This window comes from Lontra canadensis, unplaced genomic scaffold (assembly GCF_010015895.1).
Source record: "Lontra canadensis isolate GAN:19392208 unplaced genomic scaffold, GSC_riverotter_1.0 scaffold97, whole genome shotgun sequence".
NCBI classification, from domain to species: Eukaryota; Metazoa; Chordata; class Mammalia; order Carnivora; family Mustelidae; genus Lontra; species Lontra canadensis.
In genome coordinates, this window is record NW_022631091.1 from 6,298,561 (window position 1) to 6,311,636 (window position 13,076).

The 13,076-nt window shown below is 53.3% G+C and overlaps 1 protein-coding gene across 1 annotated transcript in view; it reads left to right on the plus strand.

The window, feature by feature from the left end:
- Positions 1 to 13,076, plus strand: part of KIF25 (kinesin family member 25) — a 43,744-nt gene continuing 30,668 nt past the window's right edge. Inside the window, exons 1-3 of the mRNA XM_032837192.1 lie at positions 1 to 72; positions 7,271 to 7,336; positions 11,573 to 11,695. Of these exons, the coding sequence (XP_032693083.1) occupies positions 1 to 72; positions 7,271 to 7,336; positions 11,573 to 11,695 (261 nt within the window). The remainder of the gene's footprint in view (positions 73 to 7,270; positions 7,337 to 11,572; positions 11,696 to 13,076) is intronic.

Below are 13,076 nucleotides of genomic sequence, written 5' to 3' on the forward strand. Positions count from 1 at the left end.
ATGCCTGCGCAGGACGGGCGCTGGGGGCGCATCTCGGAGCAGCGGGCCAGGCAGCTGCAGCGCCAGGTGCAGGTGAGCGCAGCTGCGGCGGCACCTGGAGCCGCGCTGGCCTCCAGACCGCCCCCTTCCGCTCTGAGCCTTGGGGCCGTGGCCAGCAGGGGAGCGTTGGGGTGATGGCCCTCAAAGACCTCGTGCAGCCCAGGCCCCGTCATCTTCCCCTTCTCTCTGTAGGGTGTGAGGTCCTAGTCTGTTGTCCCCCTCGGACCTCACCCCACCCCCACCCCCACCTGAGGCCTCACTGCCCTTCACCTGAGGCACCTGTGTCTTCCGCCTAGGGCCCTCCTGTTACTTACTGAATGTTCACTATTCTCTGTGCTAAATTTGGGAGCAGGGTGGGTAAGCATCCACCCCACTCTCTTGGATAAAGGAATAAACAGTCAGGACAAACGTAAACCACGAAAGTGGCACCTTGATGATGCTACAGCGGGGAGGTCCGTGGTCAGAAGGTCCACTCTGGGCATGTGTGTCGCTTCCCACAGGGTGGCCATCTCACCAGCACACAGTTGAAGGGGCCAAATTACCAGTGGGTGGGGTGGATGCCTGGGGACCCATGTGGACCCCCACTCCTATGACAGAGGCCAGGAATACTGCGGTCCCAAGGGCTCTTTCCACCCTCCATCAGCACAAAGGTTTCATAGTGACAGAGCCAGCCAAGAGACCGGAGGCCACAGCCCTGCCCAGTGCCCCGAGTGGCGATTTTTACTTCTGGAGATTTTAGCCCAGGAGGAGAGGCAGCCCATAAGAAGAGAGAGCTCTGAAGTCCTTCCCAAAGGAACTGACTTTCTTCTACCTGTGTCCAAAACGTGCTGTGGGGAAGTTTAGAAACACAAGCTCTTCTCAACTGAGAGCAGTTAGCAGTCTGCTTGGGCACCATAACAAAGTGCCACAGAAATATGCTCTTTACAGTTCTGCAGACTGGAAAATCGGGGACCAAGGTGCAGGCAGGGGTGGTTTCTCCTGGGGCCTCTGCCCTTGGCTTGTGTGGCTGCCTTGTGCTGCACTCATGTGGGCTTTCCTCTGTATGTGTCCTCTCTGGAGGACCCTCTGTACCCTACTCTTCTCTTCCTGTAAGGACACCAGTCAGGTTGGATTGAAACCCTCTCCAATGGCCTCATTTTAACTTAATCACCACTTAAAAGGCCCTGTCTCCAAATACAGCCACATTCTGAGGTCCTGGACTTGGGACTTCAATGAGTGAATGGTGGGGGGTGGGAGTGGGATACAGCTCATAATGAGCAACAAGCTAATAGGCCACCTAGTTCACTCGAGGTTAAGAAGAGCCTGGGGTTAGGACAAACCTCAGACTGGCTTCTAAAAGTATCCCTGCCCCAGTTTAACCGGATCAGACAGTGGAGAAATTTATGCCCCAGGCCATTATTGAAAACAGTAAGGCAGTCAATAATTAGTGGGGTTGTTGTGATACCAAGGGAGACATCGTAACAGAGAGATTGGGGAGAGGCAGCTAAGAAGAGCCCTCCTTAAACTACTGTCTCCCAGTACCTGTGTGCGTGCTCGTGGCTGTGTCCTTCCTGCTGCTGGGAGGGTGGGGCCGGGCAGACTTCCCTGGAAGAGGCGAACTAAGTCACTCAGCAAAGCACACAAATAGCGACAGCAACAACAAAAACTGTGTGGAGGAAAGGCATCACTATCTAAAGTTTCTTCATTTCCTAAAATGTCCTGTTTTCAACAAAAAGTTATAAGACATGCAAGAAACAGGAAAGTGAGACTCATCCACAGCAGGGAAACCAATAATAGGAACTCCCCATGAGAATGCCCGATGTTGGAATTAATAAGAAGCCAAAACAGTCATTATAAATATGTTCAAAGAACTAAAGGAAACTGCATTATGGAAAAGAAGGAAAATATGATAATTTCTCATCAGATAGAAAATATCAATAAAGAGATAGAAACTATTTTTTAAATTATAATCCTAGAGTTGAAAATCACTGAAATGAGGATGTTCTCTAGAGGACTCAAGAGTAGATTTGAACAGACAAAAAAGGAATCTGCAAACTATTAGATTAGTAGACATGATGCAATCCTAAAAACAGAGAAAAATAGAAGATAAATGAATAGAACCTCTGGAAAAGGTGTGAAACCTGTAAGCACACCAGCATATACATCAGGGGAGCACCAGGAAAGTAGACCAAGAAATAATTGCTCAAACTCCCAAAATTTATTGAAATTTGGTACACATGAAAGAAACTTAATGAACTCCAGTTAGGAAAAATACAAAGAAATCCACATCCACCTGCATCTTAGAAATAAAGAGAAAAGCGGAGAGAGAAGAACAACTTGTCATTCAGTCCACCATGACTGTCAGGAGACACTCATCAGCATCAGTGGAGGTCAAGGCAGTGTGTGACGTGTTCAAAGTGCTGAAAGACAAAAATTCTGTCAACCAAAAATCTTTCATCCAGCAAGACGGTCTTATAAAAATGAAGGCAAAATAAAGGCATTCCCCAACAGACAAAATTGGAGAAAATTTGTCTGCCTTATAGGAGATGCTAAGGGAAGTTCCTCGGGCTGAAAGCAGGCACCCCCGCACAGAAACACAAATCCACAAAGAATGCCAGTAGAGATGGTCATGTAATTATAAAATACAGAGGAAAGTTGTATTTTTCTTCTTTGTTTCCTTCACTGACTTAAAAAGCAATCGTGTAAAACAATATCTGTATAACTGTGTCATTGAAAATATAACATAGAAATGTATTATCTTTGACAAAAGTCGTACAAAGTAGGTGGATGGAGGCAAAGTTTTGAGTTAAGGCAATGATGCCAGATGGTAGTTTGAATGCACAGGACCAAGTGAAGAGGAGTCAAAATGGTGAAGAAGGCCAGCAGAGCAAACCCTGTAAATATATACATTCTGTCCCTTCTTGTCTCAGCTTCTTTAATGAACTTGAAATTTAAAGCAGCAATGATCACACTGGATTGTCGCATCTGTAACATACATGGATGGACATGCTGTGTAATGGTACTAACACAACAGGTGGAACAGGAGAATAGAGCTATGACACAGCGTTTCCGTATCTCACTGGAATCGGACTGTAAAGGTGAAGTGGTCTATTCCAGGTTCAAAGTAAGGGCCAGCCCTCGTGCAACCACTGAGAAAATTATTCCAAAAGTAGTGGAAAAGGGCATCAAAGAAATTAAGATTTCACCCCAGAAAATATCCACTGAATGCAAAAGAAGGCAGTAAATGAGGAACAAACAGGACATGGGGCACATAGAAAACAAGAGTGAAATGTTGGGCATAAAGCCATGTCAGGGACATTCAATGTGAATGGACAAACCATCAGTCAAAAGGCAAGTACTGTCAGACGGGCTGTGAAGCCGCATCTAACTACATGCTGTCTGTCTACAGGGGCCTGGTTAGATTCAGAGATACAAATAGGTTGTAAGCAAATGGGTGGAGAAAGACCCACCACGCCACCATCAGCTACAAGCAGACTGTACTAATATCAGACAGAATAGACTTTCAGATGAAAACAGTGTTACAACAGATCCAGAGGGGTATTTGCTTGTGACAGAAGTATCACTCCATCAGGAAGATAGGAAAATTATGTGTGCATCTAATGACATGGCCCCCAAATTGGCAGAATCCAAGAGAGAAAAAGGCAACTCAAAAATAACAGCGGCAGACACCCCCTCCCCTCTCAGCAACGGACAGACAGACCAGAGGACCAGCAGGGAGACAGACAATGTAAACGGTGCTACTGAACCAGCCCGACCAGGAGGACATGTGCAGAACACCCCGTCTACGCAGCAGGAGGATATGCTCTTACACTCCTGCAGCACACTCTCTGGGTTAGACAACCTGCTGGCCACAGAGGAAGCCTGTACACATGGAAAAGGATAAAGGGCATATAAAATATATTCTCCAGTAACAACAGAGGGGAGTTAGAAATTAATAACCAAAATAAATTTGGGGAATTCACAAATAGGTGAAAATTAAATAAGACAGTTCTAAATAGCCAGTGGGTGAAAGAAGAAATCACAAGGGAGGTCTGGGAATATTTTGAGAGGAATGAAAATGAAGAGCCACACAGCCATGTTTATGGGATGCAGGTAAAGCAGCACCTGAAGGAGCATTCATAGATGGAAACACCTACTTTAAACAAGAAGATAGCTCTCAGGTCAGCAACCTACACTTCCACCTCAAGACACTGGGTGAAGCAGTGAAGCAAGACTGAGAGGAGCAGAAGGGAAGCACGACAGAGGCTAGAGCAGAAACGAGGGCAACAGAGCCTGGAAGAACTACACAGAAAATCAACAGAACCAAAAGTGGGCTCTGTGAAAAGGTGAATCAAGCAGACAGACCCTTCGTTTGACTAAATAAAATGAATAAAATCAAGACTGGAAGAGAGGACATTACTACCTACTTCACAGAAATAAAAAGGGAGACACGGACGTGTTGTGAACAGCACTGCTGACAATTTAACCCGCGGGAGATGCTCCGATTCCTGTGGAGACACAGATCACCAAACCGATTCAAGAAGAAGTAGGAGTTGTGAACACAACTGTAACACACTGGGTTACATGAGGAATTAGAAATCTCACAAAGGAGAGCCCAAGTCCAGACAGCTTCCCTGATGAATTCTACCAAACATTTAGAGAGGAATTAATAGCCATCCTTCACGGGCTCTTCGGAAGAATAGAAAGGAGGAAAGACTTCCCATTCCATGAAACTAGTATTGCCCTGATGACAAAACTACATGAAAACCTCACAAGAAAACCAGAGCAGTATCTCTTATTAATATAGATAGAAAATTTTTCAGAAAATAATGGCAAACTGAAGGGCCTATAACCATGTCCAAGTGGGAGTCATCCCCCAAGTGGTCTAGCATTCCAAAGTCCGTGAATGTGATAGACCGCTTCAGTAGGAGAAAGGACAAACCCCGTGATCATTTCAATAGATCCAGAAAAAGTGCTTCTGACAGAATATAACTCCGCTTCATGAAGAAAACACTCGACCAGCTAGGAACGGATGGCAACTCCTCAAAGCTGATAAAGGGACGGCCACGAAACCCCCAGCTGACACCTATAAGGTGAAAGGAGCAAGATGAACAGATCCACTCTGACCACATCCATTTACCATCTTCCTGGACATGCTTGTCCACATGGTTAGGCAAGATGACAGAAGGGAAAGATCTCTATCTCAGAAAGGAGGAAGGAAGATGATTCCATTTACAGATGACATGATCTCATATATGGAAAATCACAAGAAATCCATCAAAAAACACTACTAGCCCTAGTAAGTGATTTCAACAAATTTGAAGGATACAAGATCCAGGTGCAAAAATCTACTGTCTTTCTACTTCATAGCAATGGGGGAAAAAAAGTGAATTAAAAACAATAATTCTACTTAAATATCATCAAAGATAATAAAATGCTTCAGAAGGAATTTAACCAAGGATTGCATGACTTGCACCTTGAAAATTGACAGTGAGCTTTAGTCATCAGGGCAACGCAGATCAAATCGCAATGACATGCCACTTCCTACCCACTCAGATGGCCGTGCTCAGAGGACAGATGGGAAGTTTTGGCTAGGGTGTGGCCAGGTTGGCATTTTCACGCACTGCAGACAGGAGTGTGCAGTTCCCCAGATGCTAACTGGAGCTACCACACATGGTCCCCATCCTAGGAATACTCCCAGGCAAAAGGGAAATGTGTGTCCCACAAAAACTCGTTCAGGAACAGCTATACAGCTACATGATCAGGCAATGAAAGGAAATGAAATTCTGGTAGGATGCCACGACATGGTTCCGCCTTGAGAACAAGGTGCCCAGTGGAGGAAACCGCTCACAGGGGCTACACAGCCTATGATTCTATGGATCCAAATGCCCAGAATTGGCAAATCTGTGGAGACAGAGAGTAGATTAGTGGTTTCTGTGGGATGGGTTGGGGGTCATCAGCGGCGGTGGCTAAGGGGTGGGGCTTCCTTTCAGGGAGATGAAAATAACTGCCAACTAGCTTCAGTGACGTTGGCACAGCGGCGAGTATACAGAAGCCACTGACCTGCGCACCTGGGCCGGTGAACTGCGTGGAGGTGAAGTCCAGCTCCATAGGGCAGCGGCCAGGGGCGGCATCTGCTAGATGCCAGAAGTGGACTTCTGCGGAAATACTCCAAGTTTGGTATTTTTTTTCAAGAGGTAAAACTGACTGAACATGGTAACAGAAAGTCCAGATGACAGCCAAGTTTCTGGTTTTATACCCAGTCACAAAGAGATTGCCCCAAAATGATCACAGCAATCTGAGAGCTGCGTGTCAGCGGGCTGGGGGAGGGACTCCCTGCAGGAAGAACGGCCTCTGGACCACCTTCAGGGAAACCCATGCTTTTCTGTCCACCGAGGCTTCCAGCAGCTGGCGTGCTCAGCGTTCACTCTAAATAGCTCTTATTTAAACTCCTCTGCTTAAAACCCTGCAGACAACAGTCCCTTCTTCCCTATCATCCCTCCTCCCAGACCCCAGCCTCCCCCCTGGAGTCTTACCTTCTCTTCGTTCTTCAACTCCGCAAACTCGTCCCTGCCTCAGGGCCTTTGCACAGGCTTTCCCCTTTGCTCCGGTTTCCTTGCTGGCCCTGCCAGCCCTGCCCCCACCTTGGGCAGCCACTCTGTCTCTGTCTGTCTCTGAACCCATAGACTGATTTAACTGTGGTGTTGCCACTGTTCCCCCAGCTCACTTACCCATGCACTGGCTCTTCCACGTCTCCCATGAGGATGGGAGACCCGCATCTGATCAGTTCACGGCTGTGTCCAGAGTATCCAGACAAGTGCTTGGCACATGACAGATTCCTAACAGGTAGCTTTTCAGTGTGAGCTAATATAAGGACAGAAATGCTGATTTTAGTGTGTTCCAGATTTTACGTTACATACAGGTCACCTGGAGCTCTCTCTAACATGCAGACTCTGGTAGATCTGGGGTGGGGCTTTTTCAGCGGTTTAATTGGGCTCTAATTTATGTGCCGTAATGTGGGAATCTGCGTTTCCAGCAAGCCCCAGGAGCGGCAGCCAGGGACCGCACTTGGAGTGGGGATCATAGATGCGGGGCACGTGGGCTCTGTCCGTGTCAGAAACAGCCCCCTGCCCCAGCTGACCTCCCCTATAGCTCTTCACTGAGGCGGGGGCTGGCTTCCTTCCGAGGGTGGGGTGCTTACTGATGAGTATCGATTATGGTGATAAATTCCCTTGTTTGGTCCTTGTTGTAGGCCAAAGAAGAGCGGATAGTTGAACTGGAAACAGAAAATGCTGTTCTTCACCTGCGACTGGCCCAGGTAGTACCCCCACGCGTCTGGCATGTGGAGCTGGACTGATTCCTCCCCGGGCTCCAGGCTGCCACCCGGCCTGGCCTTCCCTCTCTGCCGTGCAGCAAGGTAGCCAGGACCCACACCTCCAATGCGGCACGAGGTCTGATCCTGTGCCCACGAGTATTTAGTGAGGGGCCCGCGCTTTACTGAGGTCCGACTTACGGACGTGCCTTCCCCCAGCTGAAGCGTACGAGTGGGTGTTCAGTCCCCTCGTGGTTGCCCGGCCATCGTGACACCCCCTTTGCCTGTCCCCCCAAGGACCTTTTGGCGGCTCAGGTTCATCCCCTGCCCTCCCCCACGTACCAAGGGATCCTGGCATCCTGGCAAGGACGCTCCTGTGAGTGGACCCCTGTCCTCCACGCACCTGGAAGGGAGGGAGCAGGGCAGAGAGTGCCAGGCGGCAGGAGCCTATCCCTTCTGGTCTGGAACAGCCCTCCAGCCGCTACTGCCCCCTGGAGCCCCAGCTGGGCCCTGCATGCCATGCAGTCCCTGCAGGAGGAGAAGACCACAGGGCGATGGAGCAGGGGACATGATGCAGCATGGCCAGGGCACCTCAGTGGCCACAGGAGCCGGAGAGGTGTGCGGGTCCTGCCCCAAAGCCTCTGAGCTTGGGGTGCTGGCCTCCAGGATAGTGAGCTGATGCCCTTGTGTTGTCTTGAGTCTCCCAGGTGGTGGTCATTTGTTAACAGAAGCTAGTCCGGAAAGCTAGGGCTCGCCCAGGTTCCGCATCTGTAAGATGTGACCTCTGCAGACCTCTCCTGAGGGCCTCCCAGCGGAACTCAGTCTTCAAACCCTTGAGGCTCCTTGAATTACATCGTCCCGTTTCACTAGCCGGACTTAGCCGCACTACATTTGTGGGTTAAGTGAGGGCTCTCCATACTGTTTCCTAAATGAAGCACTAATTTATTTGCTCGTTTTGCGAGCGCTTCTGGCGCCCCAGTGAAGTAGGTCTCCCACGTTGCACCCAAGCCTTCCCACGGCGCTTCCGAGGGGCATGGATGGGCTGGCGGCTGGACCCCACAGGTCGCACCCTGGGGGTCCTTCCTCCATCGCAGGGTTAGAGGTGTGGAGCAGGTGGCTTGTGGAGTTCACGACCTTCCGTTGCCGGGGGCTGCCACAAAGCTCCAGCCGTGTTCCCAAATGTCGTCGAGATGAAACTGAAAACATGTTTTTCACAGGTAAGATCATCAGGCATCGTGTGTCAGTTACACAAAAAGCCTTTAACGTTTTTGGCATTTGTATGGTTAAGTCTTTCTTCGTCATTTTTGACGAGTATGAGACAGAACAACTTCCTTCTGTGGTGCAGGCCTCCTGTGCAGCCCATGTGGCAGGGAAGGGAAGGGCGCGCGCGGGACTCTTCCAGGAGCCGCTGTCCACCAGGCTCGTCCTGGTGCAGAGTGACTGGTCACACCTCCGGGGCCGCTTGTGCTACTCGTGGACACTGTTCCTGTTTTCAGCATCTGTCTCCAAATGAATCCTCTGCCTCCCCAGAGCCCTGCGCTGCTGCTTCCGGGCTTTGGGGCTCAGTGCCCCCAGGTGCCAGCGGCTTTCTGCCTGTCCCTCCTTGGCCAGCCCGCCCTGGAAGCCAGATGGCCCCATATCCCACATGCCAGACTCGGTCGCTCTACTTCATTTCCCTCTGAATTCCCATTGGACCTACAGTCGGTACCGGAGACTTTGGAATACGGGTCTGGATGTTTAAATAAACGTACATTATATTTTTTCCGAGAGAATCTGAGCCTTCAGAGTTTAGGGCCTTTGTTTTGCTTCCGTTTTGTCTGTAGCCACGTGATGGGCGGAGGCAACGAACCGCGTGACGTCCCCTAGCTCTAGTCTGTACAGGCCCGTGCCACGTGGCTCCCTGTACATGCCGCGCCCAGGACAGGATGGGCCTGTGGGGTCTCTGTAGCCATCACCGCCCCACGGACGGGCTGCCCTGAGCTTCCCCGCGTGTAGGTTCTCCTCAGTGTGGAGGGTTCACGTCAAGAATAGGCCCTCCAGCCGCGGTGGCCCGTCCCACCAGCCACCTCCGTGTCCCCTGCACTGTCTCACATGTAGCTCGGACGTCCCCCTGCTCCTGGCACACAGGAAGAGTCTGCTTGACGCGGTTTTGGGAGGATTAGAGTCCAAAGCTCTGGTTGGAAGGAAACACCCGTCCTCGCATTCTGGAGTCCAGGGACGACGTGGGTTTCCACAACCATGGGAGCTGCCATGAGACCTCAGCGTTGGGGTGCAGGGGAGCGGGCCCCTCCGCGTTGGCACAGTGCCTACCCGGCCGTTCCGACGGGACCGTTCCAAGAGGCGCGAGCACGTCTCCTCTCGGGCGTTTCCTGGACGCCCCGTTCTGCAGCACCGATGAGAGAAGGGACGGGAGAACGGCTCAAAAGGAGCAGAATTCCCCGTCCCCTCCACTCCCTTGTCGGACAGTTGTGACAGAATCCACTTATCTGCCATCACGGCGCTTTCCTACCTTCCAGGCACCGAGTGGAGCTCAGTGGGAAGTGTCCGCCGCACTCGGAGCAGAGGAGCCAAATTAAATGAAATCACCATCTGGTTTAGTTTATTTCCTTTCCGTCAGCAGAGACGCGACCTGGGGCCGCATGACTGTTAGCCAGGGCAGGGCCTTGACTCTCCCGGCTGTGCTCCTGCCCAGCTCGTCTCCGTGAGATAAGGATTGTCTCGAGTCGTCGGCATGGTTCAGTGTTCCGGGTCACAGCGTGCAGAGCCCTGGATCTACGGGACAGGCTTCCCGTCCGGCATGGAGGGGGCCAGCCCTGCCCAGCTGACGGCAGGCTCGCCTCTGTCACCTGCTGTAGAAAGAATCGTAGTGAAGAACATTCAAGCACCAGGGAAAGATCCGCAGCCGGGCGGGGCCCCCGACCCCCCTTGCTCGGGCGGCGTCGGTCCTCAGGGTGCGTCATCCCCAACCCCGGCCTGTCCCAGCCCCACAGCAGCTCCTGTTCCAGGCACTCCCGTCTCCGTGGCTGGCATCCTGCCCGCTCTCTGTGCTGTCCACAGCCAGGGGCAGACGCTGAGGGGAGCCCCGCACCCGCTGGGGCCTCCTCCTCGCCGCAGGGGCGCTTCGGGAACCAGGTGTCCCCCGTCGGCCCCACCGTGCTGGGAGGCCTGCGTCCTCCACCTCCATGCTCTTCCCGAAGAGAAGCCGGTTCCTGCTCACGCAGCAAGCTCACGTGCCCTGCGGCTCGGAGCCACGCACCATCACGCTAGATATGTGGTGAGGACGTGGTGAGGACGTGGTGAGGACGTGGCGAGGACACGGTTAGGACATCGTAAGGACGTGGTGAGGTCGTGGCAAGTCGCTCTCCCTGAGCAGCAGCTGCCATGGCACTGTGCTGGTACCGAGCCGCGTGTTTTCTCCTCGTGGGACACCGCGGCTGGTGTCTGCGGGAGGCCATCAGCACTGCGACGGGCCACAAGGACACAGCACGAGAGCGTCAGGACTCAAACACTGTGGAGCACAAACCAAAGCAAAGCAAAATCTCGAATGCATCACCATTCCCTCGGGACCTGAGTCATGGCCCCTCCGCAGCTGGCCACACAGGACAGGGACCCTGGAGCTGCAGGGTCTGTAGCTCGTCCCACCGCGTCACCTCCTGGACATGCCAAGTTTGTCCCTGAATGTGTCCTGACTCCTCTACTCTGTCTCCCGGGACAGCCCCCTCCACTCCGTCCTTGTCCAACCGAACTCCCGGAGCCGTGTTCCCAAACAAGGATTCTGTCCTGAAAATCTCCGTGTGCTTGGCATCGCCCTGAAGAAAACACCCAAGCAGCGACCCTATTATTGACGAGGTCTGCGGCCTCCCCCCACCCCTGTCCCACTCACTGTCCTCTTCATTGTTGCCTACTCATGGGACCAGACAACCTCGGTCCTTAAACACCTGCCGCAGGCAGGAGCTTTCAGGACCCCCTGTGCCCCGTGTCCACATGGCCCCACGTGAGCCCCCGTCCCCTCACCGCACCCCTGTCCCTGCACCCTCTGTGCCCCCGTACCTGTGCCGCATAACCCTCCTCACCCCCCCACCCCTGGGGGCCCTGCGCAGGCCGAGGGGTGCGGCCAGGCAGCGGCAGGTGGGGCAGGTGGGACTCAGCAGACAGCGAGTGAACAGCCTCCCCTCAGAGAAAGTGCACCTGCTCCCAGGGGTTGGCACTGTGAACCGTCTTTTATTCTCTTGTGCACAGCAGTACCGAGGAATGAGTGGGAAGGGGGCCGGCACGGCCGCCCAGCTCTGCTCCAGGTGCCCTGAGCAGGAGCCCCCGCGGAGAAGCACAACCCTGGCCGCACCCCAGCTCTGGCGCCACATTCAGGTAGGAGCAGCTCCCCGAGTGGGTCACTGTGTTTACACGTGGCCGTCCGCGTCCCTCACTCACGGGGCCGTTTCTGCTGAGACTGGGCAAGTTTAAGCCTGTGAGCCCAGATCCCGTCTGGGGTTAGGAGGAGCCTTGGTGTAGGGAAGCGAAGCTCCTCAGTCGACAGGCGTGGGGTCCCAGCACGTTTGTCCCCGTGGCCCTCTTCGCGAGGCGGGAGAAGCATCCCTGTGCTGGGGACACGGGGCCCTGGTGCTCAGGTCGGGAGCTCTGCCTTCCTGGCGGCCACCTGCCGACTCGGAGGTCTGGGGTCCTGAGCCCACGCGGGAAGGAGAAGCACCGTGTGGCCGTGGCCGGCCTGTGTGACACAGCTCTGATCCTGCCACACGGGGCGGCAGGGTGGGCCTCTCCTTTAATCCAGTGTCACAGGGTGGAGAGCGGCTTCGTTGGGGCCCGGACAAGCCAGGCGCTCGCCACCACAGTCACAGGGGCGGCTCCTGTGAGCTGCTACGGTGCCGCAAAGAAAAGGCAGAGCGTGGCCGTGGCTCTAGGGCGCCTGGCCAGTGTCCAGGGCGAGCCGGTGCTGGGTTATTTTTATACTGCGGTGTGCTCACGAGCATTGGTCACCTTTCCTCACAAACAATGTGGCCGGGGTGGAAATTAGGAGGGAAAGGAAAGATCATTATGATAACAGCAGAAACGCCATCTGTAAACATGATCAGTCCGCCCAGCAGGCTTGTTTTCCTGCCCACGGACCGCGGGCGTGCGTGCAGAGTTGCCTGTCCTCTTGCAGCTCAGTGGAAGGGATCCGTCTTTGGCCGCAGCGTGTGACTTTACCCGTGTCCTATGTGCTAACGATGCGGAATGTCAGTGTGGACATTGTCAGAATGTTTCTGACACAGAACATAGGGAAATGGTGTTTCTATGGAAAAGAAAGACTTAACCCAAGGACATGTATCTCAGATCGGCGGGGATCTCGCGATTCACTTGCTCGATGTCAAACCCCAGGACATCGGCTCCTTCCTTCTGGGCCACTTGTCCTGGTGCCAAACAGTGTCCCACGGCCTCAGAAGGGAAGAGCCCCTGACGTGGGGAGCACCGCTTATTGGCTCTATCATCCCCCGAATTCTCTGAACACGCATGTACGCCTGGACGTGGGTCACATAAGCACAGGGGCCAGCATGGCTGTCGCCGTGTGCTCAGGACAGTGTGCTCCGGAGGGCGGTCGGGGCAAGAGACCAGAGCTCCGTTCCTGCGTGCGGAGGCCGGCGTGGGGACTGGGGCCTGGCCTGCCTCGCGAGGAAGTCCGCGGCAGACAGGAAGCTGTCCTCCCTCTAACGCTGGAGAGCTTCAGCTCTGAAGAGACGCAGGTCCTGGGAAG